This window comes from Zingiber officinale, chromosome 9B, assembly GCF_018446385.1.
Source record: "Zingiber officinale cultivar Zhangliang chromosome 9B, Zo_v1.1, whole genome shotgun sequence".
In the NCBI taxonomy this organism is placed as follows: Eukaryota; Viridiplantae; Streptophyta; class Magnoliopsida; order Zingiberales; family Zingiberaceae; genus Zingiber; species Zingiber officinale.
Window position 1 is genome coordinate 45,960,014 of NC_056003.1, and position 27,654 is coordinate 45,987,667.

General features: G+C 41.4%; 1 protein-coding gene across 3 annotated transcripts; it reads right to left on the reverse strand.

The window, feature by feature from the left end:
* Positions 1 to 21,805: 21,805 nt before the first annotated feature.
* On the reverse strand, positions 21,806 to 26,350 carry LOC122022610. 3 transcript variants are annotated; one of them, XR_006123041.1, is made up of 5 exons: positions 26,019 to 26,350; positions 25,620 to 25,941; positions 25,440 to 25,541; positions 25,239 to 25,358; positions 21,806 to 21,985 (listed from the first exon to the last, which is right to left on the reverse strand). XR_006123041.1 is itself a non-coding variant. In XM_042580640.1 (4 exons), the coding sequence occupies exons 1-4, from the start codon at positions 26,336 to 26,338 to the stop codon at positions 21,944 to 21,946; spliced, it is 786 nt and encodes a 261-aa protein (XP_042436574.1). In that variant the 5' UTR covers positions 26,339 to 26,350; the 3' UTR covers positions 21,806 to 21,943. The 3 variants fall into 3 exon arrangements, 1 of the variants encoding a protein (XP_042436574.1); XR_006123040.1 differs by having other exon boundaries at positions 25,239 to 25,374; XM_042580640.1 differs by lacking the exon at positions 25,239 to 25,358.
* Between the last annotated feature and the right edge of the window lie 1,304 nt (positions 26,351 to 27,654).

Sequence of the window (27,654 nt, forward strand, 5' to 3'; positions counted from 1 at the left end):
CTCACCTGTAGTATAAGTAGCTCCGTTTGGTTTTCTATGCATTAGTTTAGTTATATGCAAATTTTTTGGACACATAGGGTGTATTTAACCCTCCTCGCAGGTTTAGGGATTTAGTGAGTACCTTTGGATGGGCCGGACACGTCTTTCCACCTTCAGTTGGAGGTTTTAGATGTTTTCGAGTGCCTAGAGGTAGTCTCCCTAATAGAGGGGAGATTTTAAGCACACTAGATGTTCGATTAAATGATTAGCTCAGTAAAATCAACTTAGGTATTTTTAATAGCTTAGTAAATGCAATAGAAGCATTTAAAATAGCTTAGTTAGCCTTACTACAGCTTACATGGGACTACGGTCCAATGGGTGGGCTCCCACAGTCGCCTCTAGGTTTAGATAACCTAGCTCTAGGTTCAGATAACCTAGAAATAGAAAAATAAGCAATTAGTAGTTATGTTCAGTATTTTATTTTCAGTGGCACTGTACAGGATTAGATATCCACTGGGCTGGGCTCCCATAGTCCGTCCCTAGGTTTAGATAACCTAGTAAACCTTACTAAATTCGGGATTTGCAACCCCGGGTCTAGTTAAGGATGCGCGCATAGCATGTACAGTTGCCGGGCCCACTAGCAGTATGATTATGTACTTTAATCTATTACATTATTAGTTTTCAAAACTCATAAAATCAGTTATGTTAGTTGAGTTTGATTCAGGTTAGCTTCAGTTAGCTTAGTTCTCTATTATTGTTCTATGTGATTAGCCTGCTATGCCATGCTTCAGCTTACATGTTTAGTTATTTCAGTTTATGCTTGCAACCATAGTATGCCATGCCAGTACATGTTTTCAAATAGCATTCTTTAAAAGCATGTTTGCATCGTTGCATGTTTTAGTGAGGTAGATGGTTTCTTACTAAGTTTAAAGCTTACAGATACTATTTTCCCTTATACTGCAGATAAAAGGTAAAGGGACGATGGACTAGCAGAGGAAACTGGAGGCCAATGCAGAGATGGTGTGTGTGGCAGGAACATGGAATAAAAGATCCTTAGGGGATCTAGCAAGCTTAAACAATTGAACCATTAGTATTTCTATTTTCACGCACTTTTAATTGTTAAATGCTACGAACTAGTAAACCATGCTTTATATCCAGTTTAGAATGTTAGCTTTATGTCATTAGAATATATTCTATGGATTGTATAAGTGAAATGTGAGATTTTGGCACGAACAAGTGCTGAAATCAGAGTTTCAGTGCAAAATCAGAAACTCCGATCGATCCACGGATCGATCAGAGTTGAGTTGTGCCAGGGATCGGTCGGTGACCGATCCGATCGTAACAGTTTAAGGATCGGTCACCGACCGATCCAAATGCTGAACAAAGTGCGACAACTCAGCGATCGGTCGCAGGCCGTCGGTGAGCTAATCGATCGGTCTACCGACCGATCGGTGCACTCTGGATCGGTCGGTGAACCAATCCGGCGTCTGAAAACAAGACGACTTGTGGATCGGTCAGCGACCGATCCGAAGCCTCTTCGTGCGATATCAAGATTGTGGATCGATCACGGATCGTCGGCCCAATCGATCCATGGATCGATTGAAATGCCTGATTACAGCTAGCAGGACATCCGAAAGGCATAGAATATCTCCCCTAGCATGTGTACGACTCCTAGGTACACCTAAAATATTAAGTTCAATTTACAGTAATTAGTTTAGTAAAAATTTTAATCAATCCAGATTTTCCGCAATAGTAATTTAGCACAGCATTACGTAACGATCGGCCTCGCAGCCTAGTCAGTAGGAGGCGGGTCGTTACACGTTGTGTGGGCAACGACCTTCCGAGATGAGAACCACCAAGCACCTTCTTCTTCCTTGCAAGTTTCGGCCATCAAAACTTCTCCTAAGATGAAGAGGTTCGGCCACCACCACCATGCTCCAAGGGATGCTAGAAACAAAGCTTTCTTTCTCTCCTTCTTCTTCTTCTTCTCTAAACTTGATCCGGCCACCATATGAATCTCCACAAGAAGGATGAGGTTCGGCCATCAAAGAGAAGAGAGGAGGAGAGGATGGTCGGCCACACCAAGGAAGAAAAAGAGGGAGAAAAATAGAATAGAGTTCTTGTCATGAAGGCATCTCTACCTCCTCTTTTATAATCCTTGGTCTTGGCAAATAAGGAAATTTTAATAAAAACTTCCTTAATTACTTTGCAATGAAAAATAAATTTAATTGATATAAAATCAATTTCTCTTTTATTAATCAACATGGTCGGCCACAATAATCTAAGCAAAGGAAATTTAATTCAATCAAGAATTAAAAACTTCCTAATTTGTTTCTGGAAATTTATAAAAATTTCTCCAATAATTTTATCCCTTCATGATTGGTTTATAAAAAAGAAATTTAATAAATTAAAATCTTTCTTTTAAACATGTGGATAAAAAGAAAGTTATCTCTAAAAATTAAAATCTCTTTTAATCTACAAATAAGGAAAGATATCAAATCTTTTCTTAATCTCTTGTAGAAACTTATAAAAGAGAATATTTAATTTTTAAACTCTCTTTTAAATCATAAACAAGGTTAAAAAGGAAAGTTTTCTTAAAATTTAAAATCCACCTTTTAAACAACAAATAATGAAAGATTTCAAATTTTAAACTCTCTTTTAAACATGTAGATGATTTACAAATAAGGAAAGTTTTTATCAAAAATTAAAACCATCCTTTTAATCTACAAATAAGGAAAGAGATTAATCTCTTCTCTTAATCTTTTGTATAAAGCTATAAAAGGAAATTTTTAATTTTTTAAACTCTCTTTTAAAACCATGATATCCACATAAGAAATAATTTTAATAAAAAACATTTTTAATATTCTAGTGGCCGACCACCTAAGCTTGGGACCCAAGCTTTGGCCGGCACATAACTCATCCACTTGGTCTTGGCCGGCCCTAGCTTGGGTTCCAAGCTAGCTTGGCCGGCCCCATTGGATGGGTAAGAAGGTGGGTATGTGGTGGGTATAAATCTCTATATACAAGAGGCTACGATATGGACCGAGAGGAGGAATTGGTTTTGGTCTCCCGATAAAATTAAGCATCCGTGTACACACAACTTAATTTTATCAATAATAATTCATTCCACTAGAGAACTATTATTGAACTACCGCACCAATCCCAAATTACATTTTGGGCTCCTTCTTATTATGAGTGTGTTAGTCTCCTTATGTTTAAGATGTCGAATGTCCACTAATTAAGTGAGTTACTGACAACTCATTTAATTAATATCTTAGTCCAAGAGTAGTACCACTCAACCTTATCGTCATGTCGGACTAAGTCCACCTGCAGGGTTTAACATGACAATCCTTATGAGCTCCTCTTGGGGACATTCTCAACCTAGATTACTAGGACACAGTTTCTTTCTATAATCAACAACACACACTATAAGTGATATCATTTCCCAACTTATCGGGCTTATTGATTTATCGAACTAAATCTCAACATTGATAAATTAAAGAAATAAATATCAAATATATGTGCTTGTTATTATATTAGGATTAAGAGCACACACTTCCATAATAATTGAGGTCTTTGTTCCTTTATAAAGTCAGTATAAAAGAAATGACCTCTAATGGTCCTACTCAATACACTCTAAGTGTACTAGTGTAATTATATAGTTAAGATAAACTAATACCTAATTACACTACGACCTTCCAATGGTGTGTTCCTTTCTATCTTGGTCGTGAGCTACTGTTTATAATTTATAAGGTACTGGTAACATGATCCTCTGTGTGTGACACCACACACCATGTTATCTACAATATAAATTAATTGAACAACTACATTTATCATAAATGTAGACATTTGACCAATGTGATTCTTATTTCTAGATAAATGTTTATACCAAAAGCTAGACTTTTAGTATACATCCTAACAATCTCCCACTTATACTAAAAGACTAAGCTGCTATATCTGCTTCCATACATCTGATTCCCAACCCTTCAACATGCCCATCAAAAACTCTTGCCTTAAGGGCCTTAGTGAAAAGATCTATAGGTCATCATCTGATGCAATCTAGGCAGCAACAAATTTTCCTCGTTTATACGATTTCTCGTATTGGGTGGTGCTTGCGCTCTATTGTGTTTACTTGCCTTATAGACTCATGGTTTCTTCGAGTTTGCTACTACACCACTATTATTACAATAAATTGTAATAATCTTTGGACAAACCAGAAATCATATCTAAGTCTATCTTGAGGTTATTGAGTCATTCAGCTTTTATGACTACCTCAAAGGTTTGCCATATACTCAGCTTCTATGGTGGAGTCTGAAAAGCACCTATGCTTATCACTCTTCCATAGTTATGACTTTACCTCCTAAAATAAACACAAAACCCCGAGGTTGACTTACTATTGTCCCTATCCGATTGGAAGTCAAAATTCGTGCAACCCATAGGGACCAAATTAACTGCCTTGTAAGCTAGCATATAATCTCTAGTGCCTCTAAGGTACTTCAATATATGCTTTACTGCAGTCCAATGTCCTTGTCTAGGGTTACTTTGATATCTGCTAACTATGCCCTTGGCAAAACAGATTTCTGATCTCGTGCATAGCATACATTAGGCTTCCAACAGAACTGCCTTCATATCCTCTATCTCCTTTGATGTCTACGGAGACATTTCTTTAGATAAAGTTACTCCATGCTAAAAAGGTAAGAAACCTTTCTTGGAGTTTTGCATGCTTAAAACGAGCAAGGATTTTTTTTCGATATACGAAGCTTGGGATAAGTAAAATATCCTTTTCTTGCGATCCCTTATTACTTTGATCCCAAGAATATATACATTCTCCCAAGTCCTTCATATCGTTTTGTTTGGACAACCATACCCTTACTTCTGACAACATTTTGATATTATTTTCAACTACCAAAAATGTTATCTACGTATAGTTCAAGAAATACCACCACGTTTCCATCACACTTTTTTGTATACACAAGACTTATCCGGTTACTAAATAAATCCATAGGTCTGGATTCCTTTGATAAACCGAATGTTCCAAGACCTTGAAGCTTTGCCTCAGTCCATAAACTGATTGAGCTTGCACACAAAATGCTCTTTGCCCTTTGCAATGAATCCTTCTGGTTGCTTTGTATAGATGCTTTCTTCAAGACTTCCATTAAGGAATGCTATCTTGACATCCTCTTGCCAAATAGATAAAAGAATCCGGATAGACTTAAGCATGACTACCAGTGAAAAAGTTTCCTTTTTCATCAAGCCTTGCTTTGAAAGTTTCCACCTTCCTGTTTATCCATCTTTTCCTATTGTAGACCTATTTTCACCCAATGGCTTTTACACCATCTAGTGGTTCTATAAGCTTCCAGATTTGATTAGAATACATATATTCTAATTCTGTATTCATTGCTCTTTGCCAAGATGCTGCATCTTTATCTTGGAGTGCTTCATCATATTTCCGGGATCAGACTCATGTTCATTTGGGATCAAGTCCAAAAACTCTCCCAAAACATGAATCCTTTTGGTTGTTTGACAACCCTCCCACTACGATGATGCACTGTCTATAATTGTGTATCAATTGTGATACGTGTTGTAGTTTCTTGTGATATTTCATCTTGTACAGTTGGTACTAGATTAGACATGTCCTTTATAATTTCTTTAAGAACAAATTTACTTATGGGCTTGTGGTCTATTACATAGTCCTTTTCTAAAAATCAGTCATTGATGCTAACAATAACCTTCTGATTTTTAAGACTATAAACCTACTTTCATTTCTCTAGGATAACTTACAAACAAGTGAATTCCTGTCCAACTTATCATTGTCTCTCTTCAGCATATATGCTGGACTACCTGAATCCGAATATGCTTCAAAATAGGTTTATGCCTATTTAGCAATTCTATATGAGTAGAGAGTTCTGACTTTGGAAGGTACTATGTTCACTTCCGTTTCCAGAGTATATCCTTAAAATGAATTTGGTAATTTTCCAAATAACTCATCATCAATCTACTTATTTCCATAAGAGTCCTATACATTCCTTTTTCTATACCATTCTGTAGGGGTGTACCAGGTGTAGTTAGTTGGGATTGAATCCCTACTTCTGATAAGTGACTCCTAAATTCTCCCAAGAGGTACTTGCCACTACGATCTCACCGTAGTGTCTTGATACTTTTACTTTGATGTTTCTCCATATCAGCCTCGTACTCTTTGAACTAATCAAAGCACTTAGACTTGTGACACATCAAGTAAATGTATCCGTATCTTGAATAGTTGTCTATAAAATAGACAAAATATTTGATACTAACTCTTGTCATAGGATCACACAAATCAGAATGAACCTATTCCAATTTATCTTTGGCTCCATACCCCTTATACTTAAAAGCTTCTTGGTTATTTTTCCTTCCAAGTAAGACTCGTAGGTTGGAAATATTTCCACTACCAATGAACCCAAAAGTTCATCAGCTACCAATGAATCCTACTCAAGTTAATATAACCTAGCCCTAGATGCCAAAGATATAATTGGTTCATTTCCGAAGATTGCTTTCTCTTAAAGTTAGAAGATGTGTTACTAATTTCCATTTATTGAATCGTGGGAGTTATTGGATTTATAAATTGCCAACCAACATACCAGAACAGATAACTTCCCTCTTTTTCTTAATAACAACTTTGTTATTAAAAGAGGCAGAATATCAAGTTCTTTGAATAGTTTAGAAACTGAAAACTAGTTCTTTCTAAACTTGGTACGTAAAGATAATTACTTAAAATCCATATTTTATCAAAGGATAAACATCTCCCACTGCAACATCTGCCATTTTTATAGCAGTGCCCATGTGGACGGTGTTTTTATTTTCATTTAGTTGTCGAGTTTCCTGGAACCCTGCAATGAATTGCGGACATGATTAATGGCATCTGTATCTACCCTCCAGGTTCTGGTAGATAACACCACTAAACATGTTTTAACTAATGAATTAAATACACCTATATTGTTCTTTAGTTCTAAAAAGACAGACTACCTTAATGTCCAAGTCCTATTTCCAATCATTACAATCGGGACTACTAAGTCTTTTCTATAGTATAACAACTAGGGAATTGACAAACATTTTAAATCCTAAGAATCACAAAAATATTTGGTCAAGATCAATTCCTTAAAATCCCCATGAATTTTATATGTCACGATAGTGTGGACGTATACAAAATCAAAGAAGAGATTTTATCCATTAATTTTATTATCTCGTCAATTTTACTTTATGACGAATAAAATTAATAGTTGATCTTTCTTTGATCAAATATTTGGTCAAAACTTTTGAATTCAAAATAACATTGATTCCTCAAACAATATTATTTAAATTCACCAATACCTCAAACACCGTGAATTTTGCATTCCACGATAGTGTGGACGTATACAAAATTAAACATTTGTAAGAGGAGAGGTTTGCCCATTAATTATCTTGTCAATAAATCTTTATGACAAATAAAATTACCTCAAACACCGTGAATTTTGTATGCCACGATAGTGTGGACGTATACAAAATCAAACATTTGTAAGAGGGGTTTTTAATTTTATCATCTTGTCAACTTATTTATTTGACAAATTAATAGTTGGTTTTCTTCAGTAGCACAAATAATAGCAGTGACTCCGATGGGGAGGATACTATTAGACGTGCCTAAGTGTATACCATTACTTGACACTAAGTCCATTAATAAGATTGTGCCCCTTCAGATGGGGAAGATCACACGCTCTTAATCAACTTCCTATAGTCATCCAAAATGGAAGTTTAATCTAGTGATCCGCAAACAAGCTCATCCGATATGGAGGAAGGCACTCAGAGCCAACGCACAAGCTTGTTGCATCACTTATAAACCAGTAATGGAGACCGTGGAATTTATTTAAAATAAATCCCTCTCCCACTTAGTTATTTAAAGTGAGGAATTTTGACTATGCTAGCCTACTTAACATGCATACTAACAAGCACACACAGCACAACATAAAAAGCAATAAATAGAAAAACTAATTTTCAACTATTATGGCTTTTATCTATTGCTGTCCTCCGTGTGTCGCCAACCCTAGCTGCTGCCATCTTTGGCCACCGCCATCGGGTCTAGTTGTCGCATCCATGTTGCTCCTTGTTCCGCTACGCCTCTGATCCTCAAAAGGTTCCATGCCTTGCAAGATTCAATCCGCGACATAAATAGAATTTTACATTTTTCGATCCTATATCCCTCGAAGGAATGTACATGTATCTAGATCAAAAAATAAAATCCTAATAAAACTAAATGCAGCTCCTGCTGTATTTTATAATACAATCATGCACACACAATAAAATGCCCTTGACATGTCCAAGGGTCCAATCACACACACAATATCTATAAGCCATAATAGTTGGATCCTGCATCCACAAAGTTAGTACATCCTACTATTATCCTGCCGAAATTATGTATGACATGTGCATAATTAAACTAATATCAAATACACAGAGGCAAAACCCTTGCTCTGATACCAATTGTTGGTTGCTACTCGGAAAACCTATCGGTTCCACTGTACAAAAATTTTGTACAAAGGTCTGAACCTTTTCCTAGCTACCATGTGTTCTTTTAAATTATACTTGGATCGCCTGCGGAACTTAACACGTTTGATCCTAAGTTTAATTTATTTGTTCTTTTAGGTTTAGACTTGGATCTCCTGCGGAACTTAACACATTCGATCCAAATCACCTAGGTCACAAAGTTAATTAAATATTAATTTCCAAATTTGGCTTCCAGGACTGCATGGCGAGGCACATGACCTTCTTGGATATGGGAGCAACCACCACCGCCTTGACAAAGCCTCTTAAGGAAAGTTAATATTTAATTTCCTTAAATAACTCTAGGTTAACCAAAAAGAACAATCGAAGCACAAGTTCGAAAAGAAAACAAAAGAACACAACATCGAAAACTAATTCGAAACCTAGAATCACATGCCTCTTGTATTTGGTATTTTTTCAAAGAAATAAAATTAGTATGATGCGGAAAACAATTACTAGTTATACCTTTCTTTGTAAACTTTTAATGACCTCTTGATCTTCTACCGTATTCCTCTTCTAACCTCGAACGTTGTGTGGGCAACGACCTTCCGAGATGAGAACCACCAAGCACCTTCTTCTTCCTTGCAAGTTTCGGCCATCAAAACTTCTCCTAGGATGAAGAGGTTCGGCCACCACCACCATGCTCCAAGGGATGCTAGAAACAAAGCATTCTTTCTCTCCTTCTTCTTCTTCTTCTCTAAACTTGATCCGGCCACCATATGAATCTCCACAAGAAGGATGAGGTTCGGCCATCAAAGAGAAGAGAGGAGGAGAGGATGGCCGGCCACACCAAGGAAGAAAAAGAGGGAGAAAAATAGAATAGAGTTCTTGTCATGAAGGCACCTCTACCTCCTCTTTTATAATCCTTGGTCTTGGCAAATAAGGAAATTTTAATAAAAACTTCCTTAATTCCTTTTCCATGAAAAATAAATTTAATTGATATAAAATCAATTTCTCTTTTATTAATCAACATGGCCGGCCACAATAATCTAAGCAAAGGAAATTTAATTCAATCAAGAATTAAAACCTTCCTAATTTGTTTCCGGAAATTTATAAAAATTTCTCCAATAATTTTATCCCTTCATGATTGGTTTATAAAAAGAAAATTTAATAAATTAAAATCTTTCTTTTAAACATGTGGATAAAAAGAAAGTTATCTCTAAAAATTAAAATCTCTTTTAATCTACAAATAAGGAAAGATATCAAATCTTTTCTTAATCTCTTGTAGAAACTTATAAAATAGAATATTTAATTTTTAAACTCTCTTTTAAATCATAAACATGGTTAAAAAGGAAAGTTTTCTTAAAATTTAAAATCCACCTTTTAAACAACAAATAAGGAAAGATTTCAAATTTTAAACTCTCTTTTAAACATGTAGATGATTTACAAATAAGGAAAGTTTTTACCAAAAATTAAAACCATCCTTTTAATCTACAAATAAGGAAAGAGATTAATCTCTTCTCTTAATCTTTTGTAGAAAGCTATAAAAGGAAATTTTTAATTTTTTAAACTCTCTTTTAAAACCATGATATCCACATAAGAAATAATTTTAATAAAAAACCTTTTTAATATTCTAGTGGCCGACCACCTAAGCTTGGGACCCAAGCTTTGGCCGGCCACCAACTTGGCTCATCCACTTGGTCTTGGCCAGCCCTAGCTTGGGTTCCAAGCTAGCTTGGCCGGCCCCATTGGATGGGTAAGAAGGTGGGTATGTGGTGGGTATAAATCTCTATATACAATAGGCTACGATAGGGACCGAGAGGAGGAATTGGTTTTGGTCTCCCGATAAAATTAAGCATCCCGTGTTCGCCCCGAACACACAACTTAATTTTATCAATAATAATTCATTCCACTAGAGAACTATTATTGAACTACCGCACCAATCCCAAATTACATTTTGGGCTCCTTCTTATTATGAGTGTGTTAGTCTCCCTGTGTTTAAGATGTCGAATGTCCACTAATTAAGTGAGTTACTGACAACTCATTTAATTAATATCTTAGTCCAAGAGTAGTACCACTCAACCTTATCGTCATGTCAGACTAAGTCCACCTGCAGGGTTTAACATGACAATCCTTATGAGCTCCTCTTGGGGACATTCTCAACCTAGATTACTAGGACACAGTTTCTTTCTATAATCAACAACACACACTATAAGTGATATCATTTCCCAACTTATCGGGCTTATTGATTTATCGAACTAAATCTCACCATTGATAAATTAAAGAAATAAATATCAAATATATGTGCTTGTTATTATATTAGGATTAAGAGCACACACTTCCATAATAACTGAGGTCTTTGTTCCTTTATAAAGTCAGTATAAAAGAAACGACCTCTAATGGTCCTACTCAATACACTCTAAGTGTACTAGTGTAATTATATAGTTAAGATAAACTAATACCTAATTACACTACGACCTTCCAATGGTGTGTTCCTTTCTATCTTGGTCATGAGCTACTGTTTATAATTTATAAGGTACTGATAACATGATACTCTGTGTGTGACACCACACACCATGTTATCTACAATATAAATTAATTGAACAACTACATTTATCATAAATATAGATATTTGACCAATGTGATTCTTATTTCTAGATAAATGTTTATACCAAAAGCTTGACTTTTAGTATACATCCTAACAGAAGGCGCCTCTATGGCCGTCCAAGGCGCCTCCAATCCCTGGTCCAAGGCGCCTTCACTCCCCTTGAAGGCGCCTCCAGCTCCTCTGGACAGCTGGCTTCGGCTTGCACCCGAGGCGCCTCCAAGCTCCATGGAAGCGCCTCGGACACTGTTCATCCAAGGTATAAGTTGCTTCTTTGTTCCTGCAAAATGTGTTAGTCCCAAACACATACCCTGCAAAACAAAGTTAGCACAGAATAGGTATACTAAATAAAATATCGACAGTCAACGGACTGTCCGGGTCTGACTTCGAATTTCCAACCGGAAACCCTAGGTCGACCCGACGCCTACTGTTCCCTCTACGGGGAATGCGTCCTCACCTACTCCCCTCAGGAGAGATTATCTGGTGCCAGTCCGGTCCTCCAAACTGACTGGACTTTCTGTCTAGGGTTACCACCCCCTAGGACCTAGGGTTACCGCCCCTTAGGGTTTTTCTCCACCTAAGGTTACCACCCCCTAGGACCTAAGGTTACCCCCACCCCCCTCTTTAAGATTTTCCTCCACCTAGGGTTACCACCCCCTAGGACCTAAGGTTACCGCCCCTTAGGATTTTCCTACCACCTAGGGTTACTACTCCCTAGGACCTAGGGTTACCACCCCCTAGGGTTTTTCACCTTCCTAACCGTAGTTAGGACTTTCCTGCAATCTCATTTAAGCACATTAGATAACAAGGAATCTTAACTTTGAATCCCTTTGACATTATCAAAACTTAGGTTCGATCATCGGATGCTTCCAGCACCAACAGGATAGACGGATCAGGTGACTGAATGGAGGGATCGGTCGATCGAACCAAGATCTCATCTAAAGTGGAAGCATCTGGATGGAAAGTCAGTCTAATACAGAAGGATCAGCCAACCGATCAGGTGGATCAATCGACCGATAAAAGTCAAGTCACTAATAGTGATCCCGAGATCAATAGATTGGATCAAGTTCAACTTGGCTATAAAAGGAGGCCTCTACCAACACTTCATAATAGTCATTTAGAATGATCTTCTCTTGTACGCACTGCTTAAAAGACAATTCTACAATACCGTAACACTACTCCAACGACGACTACGCAAAAGATCCAACTTTCCAAATTATTGCTAAACGTTTTTTTATTGTAATACTTGTACTTGTCATTTCTGTACTATATCTGTAAAATTTTTTTGAAACTATAGTGATTGTCTAACGAAAGTACTCTCACGTGTGGGCCTTAGAGTAGGAGTCATCATAGGCTCTGAACTAAGTAAAATTACTTGTGTTTGTGATTGTGTTTCTTTATTTCCGTTGTGCATTTTATGTTTTACAAAAAATATGAAAGTCACGAGCACTATTCATCCTCCTCTAGCACAACGATCCTGCACGTACTAGAGAGTTTACACCAATTTTCAATGTCATTAAGTAAAAAATGAACCTTAGAACGTCCGGTTAAAGGGATACCATCTGTCACTAAGGATCCTCCGATCATACAATATCTATAGTTTTCTCAATTACTTCCTGATCCTGTCCGAATGCTGAATCAACGGACGCTGGGCACGTGGCGCTCTCCGGGTCGATGACGTGGATCTTCGACTGGTCGCACGAACCTCCGGCGAACCTGCACAGAAGTCGGGCCGGGAAGGGATTCCCGGCGACGACCCTCCGACGCTCAACTCAGGTAAGCGAGTAGTGAAGAAGTGGCTCCCAAGGTGTTGAACGCGTACCTCCGGCGAAGTATGAGGCTCTTTATATAGAGTGGTGAAAGAGCTCCTGCACGTCCACCGAGGCGCATACATGTCCGCAGCCCATACCTCGGTATGTATCTGTCAGAAAGCTTACCTGACGCCATACTGCTGCAGTCCAAGTATGTCCTCGATGGGACAACATAACACCTCGTTGTCAGACTTGGAGTATGGCCTAGACATAGGACTTGACAGCTGTCATAAGATGTTCTTGTCCTTTTCTACCGACCACAGGCCGAGGCGTCGGCCGGACGGCACTCACATTCCGTCCGGCCTGCCATTGGTATCGATATGCTGGGGATATTTTCGGTAGGGTACTATGTAGGGACTGCTAGCAGTATGTCACCTTCTCTTAGGACTTCCGCTCGGCTCCTTGTTACTGTTTCATTGAGCGTCGGAACCCCGACTTCTGTCGGGGCGCCTTTTGCCTTCAGCTATTCAACGGTCGGCCGGCCGGGGCTGGTCAGGAGGTCGACCCCTCCTTCTCCGGTCGGCCCCTTGGTCTTTTGACTCCAGCGTGGCATTGACCCCTCAAAATGGAGGTCCCCTGTTCTAACCGCCGGATCACTTGCCTCCCCCTCAAGTCTAGTCGAAGGAGGCGAAGTCCGACTGACTGGACTGCCGATCTGACTGAGTAACGACCACTACATTAGTCCGCTCGGCCAGGCTTAGGGATGCTCATCCGTTCGGCGGTATCTTATTAGTGCCTTGTATTCTCTTGGAATCCATGCCCAATTCTCTCCTCTACTACCCATCACGTGTGCTGCACACGGTAAGGGGCGCTCATTAAATGCGACCAGTATCCTGCTGCCACATGGCGATCACGCGCTTGTCAGCGTATGGCGGCGACGTCACTTCCGATGGGACAGCCGCCGTTTGAAATGAACGGCTGGATGATGACCTCGTTCTTCACGACCTGGATCGGACGGTGGAGATTGCTCACGGGCGGCGATATAAAGCCCGCGACTCCTTTTCCGCCGCCTTATTGCTTCAGCCTCCTCCAGCGCCCCTCTGTTCGCTTTCTTCTCCGGCGACCTTGCCCCTCAACTCTTCGGCAACCCCCAGGCCCCAGTCGATCATCTCTTTTGCTCGTAAGACCCTTTTTCTCGCTCCCTACGTTTTCTTCTTTCTGTTAATCGTTTCACTCAGTCAGTTTCCCTCCATTCCTTGCTCGAACCTTCCCTTTTGGTCCCGCATTCTTATCTTTCGGCCATGACTAGCACCTCGCAGTCGATCGGCGGCACTCCTGGTCTATGGTACACGACCATGGAGAGCCGTTTTGACGAGGAGGACGCGGTGCGTCTCGCTCGGACTTACGACATTCCTTCCGACCACCACATAGTACTAGACACACCGGCCGATCGGCCTCATGAACCGTCGCCCGACACCGTTCTTTTTTTCCGAGACCAATTTTTGGCCGGGCTACGCTTTCCACCCCATAAGTTTTTCTTGCAAGTCTGCAAATACTTCTGCATCCCGCTCGGCCAGTTAGTTCCGAATTCCATAAGGTTGCTGAGCGGGGTGATAATTCTATTCAAACTGAACGACATTCCCCTAGACCCTAAAGTTTTCCATTACTTCTACTACCCCAAGCAGGCCGAGTGGGGAACTTTTGTTTTTCAATCTAGGATAGGTTTCGTTCTTTTTGATAACATGCCGAGCTCCAATAAACATTGGAATGAGCACTTTTTCTATGTGCGTTTCCCCGAACCGCTGACCAGAGCTCTGCAAGTTTAGAGGCGATGCGGCATACCTTCATGCAGCCGATCGGCTGGTCGGCCAACGCTATCACATCGACAAGCTGCTCCTCCCGGGAGTAATGTATATATTCGGCTTATCTTCTACCCCGGCCGATCTGCCCTGCAGTATGAGTAAGTTCCCTTCTGCAGCTGAAGTTATGTGGCGCGCCAAGGCTACCAAGCGGCTGAAACTGCGAGCCGCCGAGATCGAAGCGACAAAGAATAGGGAGGTCGCCGAGCGGGGCTCGGCTTCAGCTGGTCCGGCCGGCGAAGAGGATGAGGGAACGCAAACTGTCCCTGAAGCTTTAGACGCTCCTGCCTCTCACGACGAGGCCGCGGGCGACCTAGAACCTTCTGTTCAAGCCGAGGTAGAGGGCCGTTCGGCCGACGACGTTCCTCTGGCAACTCGGAAGCGTAAACAGCCGGAGGCAACCTCTCAACCAACTCCATCTGATGAACCGCAATCCGAGCGGGGCGATGAAGCTCCGGTGTTATCCGGGACGGTCTCTATAGAGAGTACCCCTACGCCACTCGGCTCTCCAAGGGCTACCTCTGAGGTGTCGCACTCCAGTCCTCCCCGAACCCTGCGGCGTCTCAAGCGATTGGGCGACCGTCCTTCTTCCTCCACCGGTGAGCCGTCCGGTAAGGCCGCTGCTTCGAAGGGTGATCCGAGCGGCCCAAAACTGATAAAAACCATCCTGCGCCTCCCGTCTGAAGAATACATGGCGGCCGCTGATCGGCCGCTGATCCCCGAACAATAAATCACACTCACGGGTCCCCTCGCCAAAGCTTGGGAGGATGCTCGTCTCCGAATCACCATGATGACTCCTGGTCAGCTCGGCGATAGCAATCTTCAACAGGCGACCGGGGTATGTTGCTTTGCTTTGTTGGTTTTTTTTTTTTTTTTGGATCGAGCCTCTAACTTGCTCATATTCGTTCGCAGAACTGGGTGGAGCAGATTGCCATCAGCAATCGCCTAGCCGAACTGGAGGACGAGCTGAAGAAGCTCAAGGCCGCGGGGGACAGCAGACAATCGACGGCCGCTCTGGAGAAGGCCAAAATAGCGAAGTGGCCCGCCTAGAAGCCTTGGTCAAACAGCGGGATAAGGAAGTAAAGACCGCGACCACCCGGAAGCTTAAAGCCATCGAGGACATGGACCTGATGAAGGTGGAGAACCGGGGACTAGAGCAGCACGTTAAGGAGTTGGACACCTCGCTGACTGTCGAATAGGAGGGCCGCTCCGCCGACCAGGCTAAAGCATAGGGGGCTTTGAAGGACCTTCAAGATGCCCTTGACGCTTCCAAGGTTACTCTCAAGGAGTATCAAGATGGGGAGCCAGGCCGAGCGGCGGAAGCGTGCAAAGCATACGTCCGCTCGGATGAATTTGGCAAAAAGTTCAGCGACAAGCTGTCCTTAACTTTTGAAGAGGCGATCAAAGTGGCGGTGAACTATATGAAGATCAAGGGCCACATACCCGCCGAGCTGTCCGTCCCTCCCGAAGATCTAACAACCATGATGGGCTCTATCCCCGACTCTTTTTTTAATTTCGATGACTGAATGAGAGTCTGTTAAGTTTCTTTTAAGTACCTACACTCTTCTGTATGCTTGCCGCTCGGGGCAGATGTTTATAAATTTTGTCTGTCCGTCGCTTGGCTTGAATGAATTTTTTTCTTTGGTTATTCGTTTGCTTGACCAGCGTCCAATCTCTAACTTTCGTCTTGGTCATAATTTTTCCTTGTCAAAGTACACTTGGCAAAGGAGTCGCCCGACCCTACGAGGGCTTCATTTTCGCTAGTACAGCCGGCCCGATCACAGCTCGGCCCGTTCAACCAAGGACCGCGCATAGAGCCATTCGTCCGACGGCCTTACAGGCTCCGATTGCCCGTCTTTTAACATCGAATTTTATCCTTGGCACTCGACTACCTTCCGATCGGAAGGTTTATAGACGCCGATCCGTCTCTCGACTCTTAACGTCGGAGCCCGACGGTCGTCCGCTCGGAAGTTTATAGACGCCGGCTCGTCTCTCGATTTTTAACGTCGGAGCTCGACGGTCTTCCGCTCGGAAGTTTATAGACGTCGGCTCGTCTCTCGATATTTAACGTCGGAGCTCGACGGTCTTCCGCTCGGACGTTTATAGACGCTGGCACGTCTCTCGATTTTTAACGTCGGAGCTCGACGGTCTTCCGCTCGGACGTTTATAGACGCCGGCTCGTCTCTCGATATTTAACGTCGGAGCTCGACGGTCTTCCGCTCGGACGTTTATAGACGCGGCTCGCCTCGATATTTAACGCCGGAGCTCGGCCTTCCGCCGGACGCTTATAGACGCCACTCGCTCGATATTTAACGCCGAGCTCGACGGTCTTCCGCCGGACGCGTTTATAGGCCGGCTCGTCTCTCGATATTTAACGTCGGAGCTCGGCGATCTTCCGCTCGGGAGTTTATAGACGCCGGCTCGTCTCGATATTTAACGTCGAGCTCGGCGGTCTTCCGCTCGGACGTTTGACGCCGGCTCGTCTCGATATTTAACGTCCGGAGCTCGACGGTCTTCCGCTGGTAGTTTATGCCGGCTCGTCTCGATATTTAACGTTGGAGCTCGGCGGTCTTCCGCCAGGAGGGTCGCGGCTCGCCTCTCGATATTTAACGCGTCGAGCTCGACGGTCTTCCGCTCGGGAGTTTATAGGCGCCGTCTCGATATTTAACGCCGGAGCTCAACGGTCTTCCGCCGGACGTTTATAGACGCCGGCTCGTCTCGATTTTTAACGTCCGAGCTCGGCGGTCTTCCGCCGGACGTTTATAGACGCCACTGCCTCTCGATATTTAACGCCTGAGCTCGACGATCTTCCGCTTGGAGGGTAACCCTCGATATTTAATGTCGGAGCTCGACGGTCTTCCGCTCGGGAGTTTATAGACGCCGGCTCGTCTTTCGATATTTAACGTCGGAGCTCGACGGTCTTCCGCACGGGAGTTTATAGACGCCGGCTCGTCTCTCGATATTTAACGTCGGAGCTCGACGGTCTTCCGCTGGGGCGATGAGTCCGCTTGAGGGGCTTTTCCTTTTTTGTCTTTTCTAGGCATTTCATCTGAAGAAGATCCCCGATCTCTATTGGCTGCTACAACTTCGGGGGTGCGGAATAGGGCCCGATGAAATGAAACGGTGGCTTGCGGTGCCTCTGCTCGGCCACCAGACGCGGACGTTGCTTGCTGCTCCGGCCGCTCGGCTGCTACTTTCTGCTTTTGCTCCACAAGCTTGGCGGCCCTCAACTCGATCAGAGCGTCGAGTTCCTCCGAGGAAAGCGTCACCGTGTGTTGTCGTCCAGTCTCGTCCATTGTTTCCATTCAGATGCAGGAGCATTCCCACAGACGGTGCCAAATTGATCCTGTCCGAATGCTGAATCAACGGACGCTGGGCACGTGGCGCTCTCCGGGTCGATAACGTGGATCTCCGACTGGTCCCACGAACCTCCGGCGAACCTGCACAGAAGTCGGGCCGGGAAGGGGTTCCCGGCGACGACCCTCCGACGCTCAAGTCAGGTAAGCGAGTAGTGAAGAAGTGGCTCCCAAGGTGTTGAACGCGTACCTCCGGTGAAGTATGAGGCTCTTTATATAGAGTGGTGAAAGAGCTCCTGCACGTCCACCGAGGCGCATACATGTCCGCAGCCCATACCTCGGTATGTATCTGTAACTGCTACAGTCCAAGTATGTCCTCGATGGGACAACAGAACACCTGTCAGACTTGTCCTTTTCTACCGACCACAGGCCGAGGCGTCCGTCAGGCCGGCTGGACGGGGAGTCCGTCCGGCCAGCCCTCATCTTACGCGCCGGCCGGACGACACTCACATTCCGTCCGGCCTGCCATTGGTATCGATATGCTGGGGATATTTTCGGTAGGGTACTATGTAGGGACTGCTAGCAGTATCCTTCAGCTATTCACCGGTCGGCCGGCCTGGGCTGGTCGGGAGGTCGGTCCCTCCTTCTCCGGTCGGCCCCTTGGTCTTTTGACTCCAGCGTGGCATTGACCCCTCAAAATGGGGGTCCCCTGTTCTAACCGCGCGGATCACTTCCTAACATTAAATTAATACTATTAAGTAAAGAGATAACATAGAAAGTATAGTTAAAGGGATACCTCTATCACTATGGGCCCCCCGATCATACAGTATAGATTACACAAATCACTTTCTAATATTAAGTTAGGAAAAACCTATTTAGTCAATCCCTTATAAAAGGTTGACTTCTGTTTCAAGGCGATGTTCTAGAAAGTTTGATTAAAGGAATACCCTCTGTCACTAAGGGCCCCCAGTCATACAATCCAAAGCATTCATCACCTCTACATGGTAATTAATCCATTACATCTAAATACATTTACCATACACACATTTCGTCAAACATGAATAAGGAACAACACAATAGAACATGTCATTAACTTATTATTAAATAAGAGAATAAACAAATTCATAGTTCATACATCAATATAATATTATAATTACTCCCTACATCCTATATCTAGAAAATTTACTCCATAACATAGGAAATACAAACAAGAGATAAGAAGAATATAATTCTACAATCCAAACACACAAGATATAGAAAAGAGAAATGCTTATCAATGTGATGTTGGTCTTCTCGGACAAAGTCCTAACTTGGATGGTGGATGGATCATCGACGACAGCTTTTGGAAGAGGCTCTAGGGCTTTTCCCAATGGAAGAACCCTTCCCCAAGGAAAGGGGCTAAGTTCCAAATCCAAGTCTCATGAAAAAGGAACCTAAACCCCTTTTTATAGCAGGGGCACATGACCCTTGCTTTTCTGCCACATGATCATGCCTTAAGGTACAGCTTGGTCGTGTGAGGCACGACCTGAAGTGGCATGGCTTGGCTGTGAGATTTATTGAAAAGTGGCATGACCATGCCTCTAAGGCATGACCTACCTATGGAAGAATTTGGAAATGAGGCATAGTCATGCCTCTGGGGCATGACCTGTCCGTTTAAATATTCATAGATGAAGAATGACTGTGTCTTTTAGACACCGCCCCTGCGTGGGTCTTGGTGTAATGAGACACGACCATGCCAAAAGGCACGACTGTGCCAAAAGGCATGGCCGTGCCATGGGTTTTGCTAGGGCACAACTCTAGATGGCTCCTGGGAGACACAACCATGTGTCTTGGAGACATATGTTAGCTTGAAGAATATGATCATGCTAAGGGCACAACCATGTTTACTTATTTTCTTCCAAAGCTACTCTAATGTTCATCTTTGCTCCATTTTTACTCTAAATCACATCCGATCAATTAAAACATACAAAAATTAGTTCTCCAAACAAACAGAATAACTATTCTAATAAAATGGTTAAACAGGTTGTGATAACGTAATCATGCTCAAGAAATACAAGTGAATGTACGTCAAATAATGCATAAAAATATATATAATCTACGCACATCAGCGATGTACTCAACCAGATGACACTAAACAAAGTGAAGGATGGTCATGTAGTCATTATCCGGAAAGAAAAAAATTCATTGTGGACAAGGAGTAGCAAGTTTGGGACGTCCAACGCCTAGAGAAAGATGACGAAAGGTTGGTATAACACCTTGGAGGTGCTGCTGGTGGTGGACAGCAGCCGACAGCTACTGTTCCTTATTTGGGTAGTGAGTATTGACATCTCACGTCGACTATAGAGGTCCCTGATAGTAGCTGGGTGGACGGAGGTGGCTAGACCATCAGCTAGAGAGTCTGGTTGTGGCTGCTCGGCGACGAAACAAGAGTGGTAGCCCCTCTTGTTGATTGGTGCTAATGAGTAGGAAGGAGAGAGAGAGAGAACCTAACTTTTAGGTTTTCAAGGTTGGAATTAAATTTCTCTCTTCAATCTAGATATAAATATATCTTTTAATGGGTTTGGATTCAAATCTAAAAACCTGCATTCATTAACCCATTAACCTGACCCACTAACTCAAGTTTGGTTCAATATTAAACCAAGTTGGTTCTAAACCAAAATACTTGGTTCAATAATCAAACCTCTTTTAATTAAAACTAAAACAATTTAGTTTATAATTACACAAAAGAGGGCCCAACTAGTCTTCGAAAGATGTGTCCCATCCGTGCTTCCACTGTGACAAATTATCTTCGATACTTGCCCTTCGTCTAGTTTAACTAGACTTAATTTCTCTTGATTTGATAATCTAATTCTCAAACTCGTTTTAAGTTTTTTGGATAAACTCATAGTGCGTGTAACCCAATAAGTTTCTAATTATGTTGGTCATCCATAATTATCCATTAATTATATATCAATCATGAGTGACACCTAGTAGTATATCATACCCCCTAATTGATCAAAAAATCATACAGTTGATTCTAGAATTACTTTTGAACCTTTCACCATCTAAGTGAATCTTGCCTCGTTCCTTTCACTTATCTTATATACACTTAGTTCAGGACATGGTCTATGTGTATGTCCCTATAAGGTTGACTACTTCACACATAACCCAAGTAATATTTTCTCATCCAGCGGATTGAAATTACTTATACATATGTCCAAGAGTATAGTATTCTTAACATATGATGCTTTGGTCAAAGACTTTAAATAACAATCCTAACAAGTGACCATAGGGTATACGTCTTCTTGTAAGGAGCAGGAAATCCTCTATGGGATATCCACACACATTTAGACACTTTGACTAATACCCAATTATCCCAAGGTCACACCTCTAATGAGATGCTTGCTTAGGATGTCAAAGCATAAGTCTCCATGACCAAGGTGACTTGAATAACTCAAGTCGAAGGAAACTCATATTTAAGCTACAGTAAGAGCTTCATTGATATATTCATATATATAGAGAATCATATGAAGTCTTACGTAGGTCACTTGATTAAACTAGTTAACATAACTAGCATCCACGTTTAACTCTCGATATCCTAATGTCTCCTACCAGTGAGGAATAACTGCTTGGTTAGACTAAGGAGTATAATCCGTGCTTATCTCATAGAATTAATGATGTCAGAATACATCAATTTGTTGACTTGGGATGATTTCAATACATTTATAATTATACATGTAGAAATGCTCACTTGTTGTTATTCAATCACAAGTCCTTTCATGCTATAAATCATATTGCGGGCATTCAGTAAGTTAGTTTAAGATCCAATCACATATATTAAATATGTACACTCAAATAGTGAATCTTTATTTACCCAATAAATAGTACAAACCATAAGACGATTGTCTTATGACACCTCTCAAATATAACACTTATGGCACAAAAGCAAGAGACAAAGAGGAGACTTACACCATCTTCATCATCTTAAGAAGAATCATTCTCCATGACTGAAGGTGACAAAGAAGCCTACATTTCAAAAGGAATAAAGAAGGCTTTTAACAATAAGTACAACTTGAGCAAGAATGATGTAAGGAAAATACTTAGAAGATGGAGAAAATGACATAAGAGAAAATTCAAATGCTTTCACTATAATGAAGAAAGGGTACAGGAGAGATTAATGCCTCAAATTGAAGAAGGGAAATGATAATGGTAAGGAAAACCATTATTTGAAGAAAAGAAGGAAAAGAAAGCAATATGAGATGACATATCATCAACATTGGAGAAAGAAAAAGGGAAACAACTTAAGCACTAAAACTATGTAGAACACAAGGCTCGAGAAAACAGAGCCTTGCCTACATCATTGTCCGAAGGTATCATTGACATCGGCCAAGGTCTATGTGTTTTTGATATGATGGCTATAGATGACGGAGTCTCCTTAAACGACAACAAAGGAGGGGTGGGGGAGCAACTTTAGACAATTCGGATGACTCAATGAGGTAAAATCCCTAATGAAGATGAATTACTTGATTTTGTTTCTTCCTTAACTAGATCACTAGATAAATGTAAAGGAAAGAAGATAGAGCTAAAGAAAGTCATCTTATCACTTGAAAACAGAAGCAACTCATTCACAACTTGTTATGAATCACATGTCTCAATAAAAGTAAGGTTAAATAACTTAAAATAGAAAATGAAATTTTGAAAAATCAAATAAAATATTTAAAGACGACTTTAGACAAATTTTTTCCCGGATCTCAAAGTTTAAATATGATTTTGCAAAGGAGAAATGCAAAAACCATTTCTACAAGATGGTACCCTAATAGCATATTGATGCACCTGACCAGACCTAATTTTTATTGGTTGCCCAATTCGACTTTAACATTTTAAATTTCTTTAGGGGGTTCTAATATATTTGGTTAGACACATTAGGTTAGGTTCATACATAGAAATCATTTTGATTTTTTATAGAATGAAATAAGTGTCATATAATGATAGAGAATACTTGGCTTGAATTAAAATATTTTGCTAATTGTTAGAAATATTAATGCCTACTTATTAATTTAAAATGCATATTTTATGTTCAAACAAATTGAATTTAATACTTAATACATGAATGACATATAGAACATGTTCACAATATTTTTAACTTCTAAGTTTTGTCAATTTTGAAAATAATGAGATGATTTTTCATGGCATGATTTTCATCTATTAGTTTTGAACAAAACAAAATCATTGGTAAAATTTTCAATGTTTTGAATTGTTTATGATTCTTTTGTAATTTAAAAAAAATTAAACTACTATAAAAATAACATTCAGTCAACTTATATAGTGTTGAATCACTTGAATCATAATACAGTAAACTAGAAAGACAATGTAGTTAACTAAATTAAAATAGAGAGTCAAAACATTGGCTGGTATGTAGTTCAATCGAGTGAAGGTCTTTCGGTCAACAAGAATTGAACAAGGAGTCCAAAATTCTATTTTAAGGCATTTTTAATACATATAAAACAAATTTTGAAAATTTTTTATTGGATAACATTTAATTAATTAATGCATTATGCCTACATGTTTAAAGCATCAAATTAATGCTTTATCTCTTACATTTTTTGGTCAATTTCATGTAATTGCTATCTTACAAAATCATAACAAACTTTTTGTACGTACAAAGTGGAGAAAGGGAAGGTTCAAGTTGGTAACCTTATCTCCTAATGATAAGATACTCAAGGGGAGTTTAGGTAAAGATGAGCGCTTTTTTTTTTTTTTAGGAATGTTTTCATTTTATGTTGATTTTTTCTAAATTTAATGATTTGTCAAATATCAAAAAGGAAAGATTTTTAGTGCAATATGCCCTAAATTGTATAATTAGACCAAGACATTATAATGTGTGATAAACGTTTTAAGTTAGCTTTGTCTTTATGTCCGACATGTGCATTGAATTTGTAAGTATTTGATAGATTACACATATAGATTGATTGATATCTAGGAAGGATGGTATAAAACATCTAATGGATTAGAAGTTCTAGAGGTGAAGCATTTGTGTAAATGGTGATGTATTGGAAGCAAGGCTTTTGCGCGAGTGGAGGAAGTTCTAGAGCTATTGCCTTTAAGCATTGGAAGTCTTGAAAGTGAGGTTTTTGGGCAAGTGAGAGAAATCTTGGAGATGAGACCTTTTGATGTGGGAGACATAAGAGCGTGGCTTCTAGGTGTGAAGTTTTTAAAGACAGAGTCTTGGCCAGATTAGTGAAGATCTAAAGACAATGAGAGTGAGAGTGAATTTAATCTCGGCTTCTTATTTTTTGGGCAATTTATTGGAGGGATGATGTGGGTTAACAAGGAAGAGGGATACCGACTTTGTCTTATTAAGAGTCTTCAACTTAGGAATAAAAATTCACAATTTTAGTTGGCATTCAAGCTTGATTCCGGAGCTTTAATTACTTAGACATATAGTAGTTTAAGCAAGAAAATTTGGGATATCTGTACAGGTTCGTCGACTTGAAGTGATCATTTAGTTAACTGAAGAGTTGAGTCAGCTATTGCTTCCATTTAAGATTACTTCCTTGGAATAAAAATCTTTTTTGTTGAGCCAAAGTTGATTAAAAAAGGGGTCCAATTGACTAAATATAGGCCATTTGAGTTGATTGCTGCCATTTTGAGTCGACTCAACTGGTAACAACTTTTGAACGACTATTTGCCATTTTGAGTCAACTATTGAGTTGATTGTTCTCCATCTTTGAAGAAGGCACTCGTTCATAATTGGTTTTGAACTCGATGTGCCAAACAAATTAGTAGGATATGGAATAGAGTGTGTGGTCTGAACCATGTTAAACTCGACTTGTTAGCATTGATTTTTTTTTGAACTTTCATTTTATTATTATCATTTCCTTTGTGTTAACATGCATGGCCACACTTTGAATATCTAATAAGTTTTATTTGGTCATGAGAGAACATACATGAAAAAACAAAAATTGCTATTCACCCCTCCCCTTTCCCTCCACTAGCCTAGCAATCATATCATGGAACAGATTTTAATTTCCATACAAAGAGTAGTTGTGTTGGGGTAAAATGTCTCCCGTAATTTAGCTATTTATATCTTGTCATGAAGAGATGATACTTGACCGCTTGAGATGAACGATATTATATTTTGCTCTGAACATAATGAAACAATGTAGTTATGATTTGGCTGCCATATATAGAATTTGCATATACCTATATCTCTATTGGGATATCTTTTATAGAGTAGGTAATTGATGAATCTAGATGCTGTTTGTGTCCTAGGCATCACCTTGGATGTGGTGCAAGCGCGATTGGAACCTATACAACTCTTGGTTGAGCCCGAGAAGGAACTACTTGTGTGTTCCACTTAGGCCAACACCTGAGTTAGTCTTGAGTTGGGGCACATCTCCTATCAAGGGCAGATTCTATAATTCACAGACAAATAAAAAACTCTTTCACGTCGCAAAGAATATAATTCACAAATATTTACCATGATTTCATTTGTATCCGTCTTCATGTTTCCATCGCGAGAAGTTTGATTCTCAACGTTAACCTCGCCACACGAGCGACTACGAGATGAAAGTTTGGGAGCCTGTTCATCACCACATACGATCATTAATAATCTTAACGAAAGAATTAATTTGAAACTTCGGGAGAAGGCGGCCAGGACCTTTAGCTTCTGGCTGCTACTTTCGTCCAACTCCTCCGAGTTCTTGTCATGATGGAACGATGAGGCGTCACTAGAGACCGTAATGACGCCGACGAAGACGCCGTCTTCGTAGAGTGGAGTCTTGGTCACCATGGCCGAAACCATGTCCCCTGACCTCTTCTTGAAGGCGAGATGGCCAGACCACGGTTGGCCATTGTTTAACATTTCAACGACGCTTTTGAGATGCGAGATGTCATTGTCTTCGTGAATCAGTAGATCCCCCACGTTCCGGCCGAGCGCCTCATGGTCCGCCCATCCGTACAGGCTTTCTGCAGATTGATTCCTGCCACGATTGATATAATATTTGATGGGTAGGCAGTGAGAGAGAGAGAGAGTAGACGCTCATGGATTTGTGAAGACCAGAAGATGATCACGCCGGAGTGGGGATGGTAGATGTGAAGAGCGTGACCGATGTGGCGGAGCACGCTGCAGTAGGGGCCATTGTGGAAGCGTCCGGGGAAGAGCCCGTAGCTACCGCCGGCCTCACTGCCTTCCGGGAGAGGGCGACTCCTCCTCCTCCCAGGACTGCCGGAGCCGTGGCGGTCGTCATGCCCTGCTTCTGCCGCTCTTGCGGCGCCGCGAACCAAGTAGAGCTGCAGCTGATCCCTCAGCCTCGCCTGGCGCAGCTCCAGTTCAGAGAACCTCTTGATCAGCTCCTCCAAAAACGAACCGTCCGCCATGGATGGATTGTCTGATTGTATTATCGCATCCAACTCTCTCGTCTCATCTTTAATTATACACGACTCCAAGTCGAATAGAGAGATCGAAACATACATCTTTAATTTCTTTCTCGTGCTCATGGATGATCCTGCATGTCACTTTGACATCAGTCTCTCGTGTTTCTTGTGGATTAATGGTGATATGTAAATTCACAAGATTTGTGTTAGCCAAAAAAGAAAAAGGGTCGTCACGGACATTACAATCGAGTTTGAAACAAACAACCATGCATAATGGAGAAAATTAAATCTATCTTCATCCTCACAAGATTATCTATTTATCCCTATTCTTTTTTCTTTGCATTGACTTTGAAACAACTAAAAGTATAAACATGCACCTTCACTCATCATTATTGATCCTGCCAGAAACTGAGTCAGACGGACCGCCGGATGAGGTAGATAGAATGTTGTCTAAGTCGCTACGTCCCGGAGGGGGGTGTGCTAAGATGGCTTCTGTGTTGACCAAGTCTTCAGAAGTCCTCTGGTCAACACTACCTGCAGCCAGTGACCGGATTGACCCGGCCCCGGTACCCCAATGCATGAAGCAGATCCAACGAATATATGAGTACAAAACTAAGCCATAAAATAATAAAACGCAGAGAGAATATGGATGAAAAACGTACCCTGACTCAGGGGGGCACCCTCGGATGAGACGCGGCTCGAGTTATCACAGCCCGGAAGAGCATATGACTTCGATCAGGTTGGAGAGCTGGATCTGACGACGAGGAGCCGAACGCGGCACGAGCCCTGAAGACGAGCTGCGGGTCGAGATAAAACAACGACACGCAGGCCGGGAAGTACTAGCGGCACGCAGGCCGAGACATGAGATCAACACACAAACTGAGACACTAGGTTGGCACGCAGGCCGGGACCCGAGATAGGTGGGAAACGAGATCGGCGCGTAGGCCGGGAAATAACACATAGACAGGGATATGACAGCGACGAGCAGGTTGGGATATGATATTGGCACGCAGACCGGGAGATATTAGTGGCACGCAGGCCAGGGTACAATAATGGTACACAGATGAGAACACGACACACAAGTCAAAATGAGACAACAACACGAAGACCGGACGTAATAACCACAAGACTGGATTGGTATGATAATCGGAACACACCGAAAATGAAATACTGTCAAATGGGCGACAGTGAGGCCTACCGTGATAGTAGGTGCTGGGGGCCGCCGGAGATGGATGCCCCGGCAGTGCAGTACCAGCAACGACCAACCTTGAAAGGGCTAGCCAGTGATCTGCTGCGATGGCGGCTGGAGAGGAGATTTC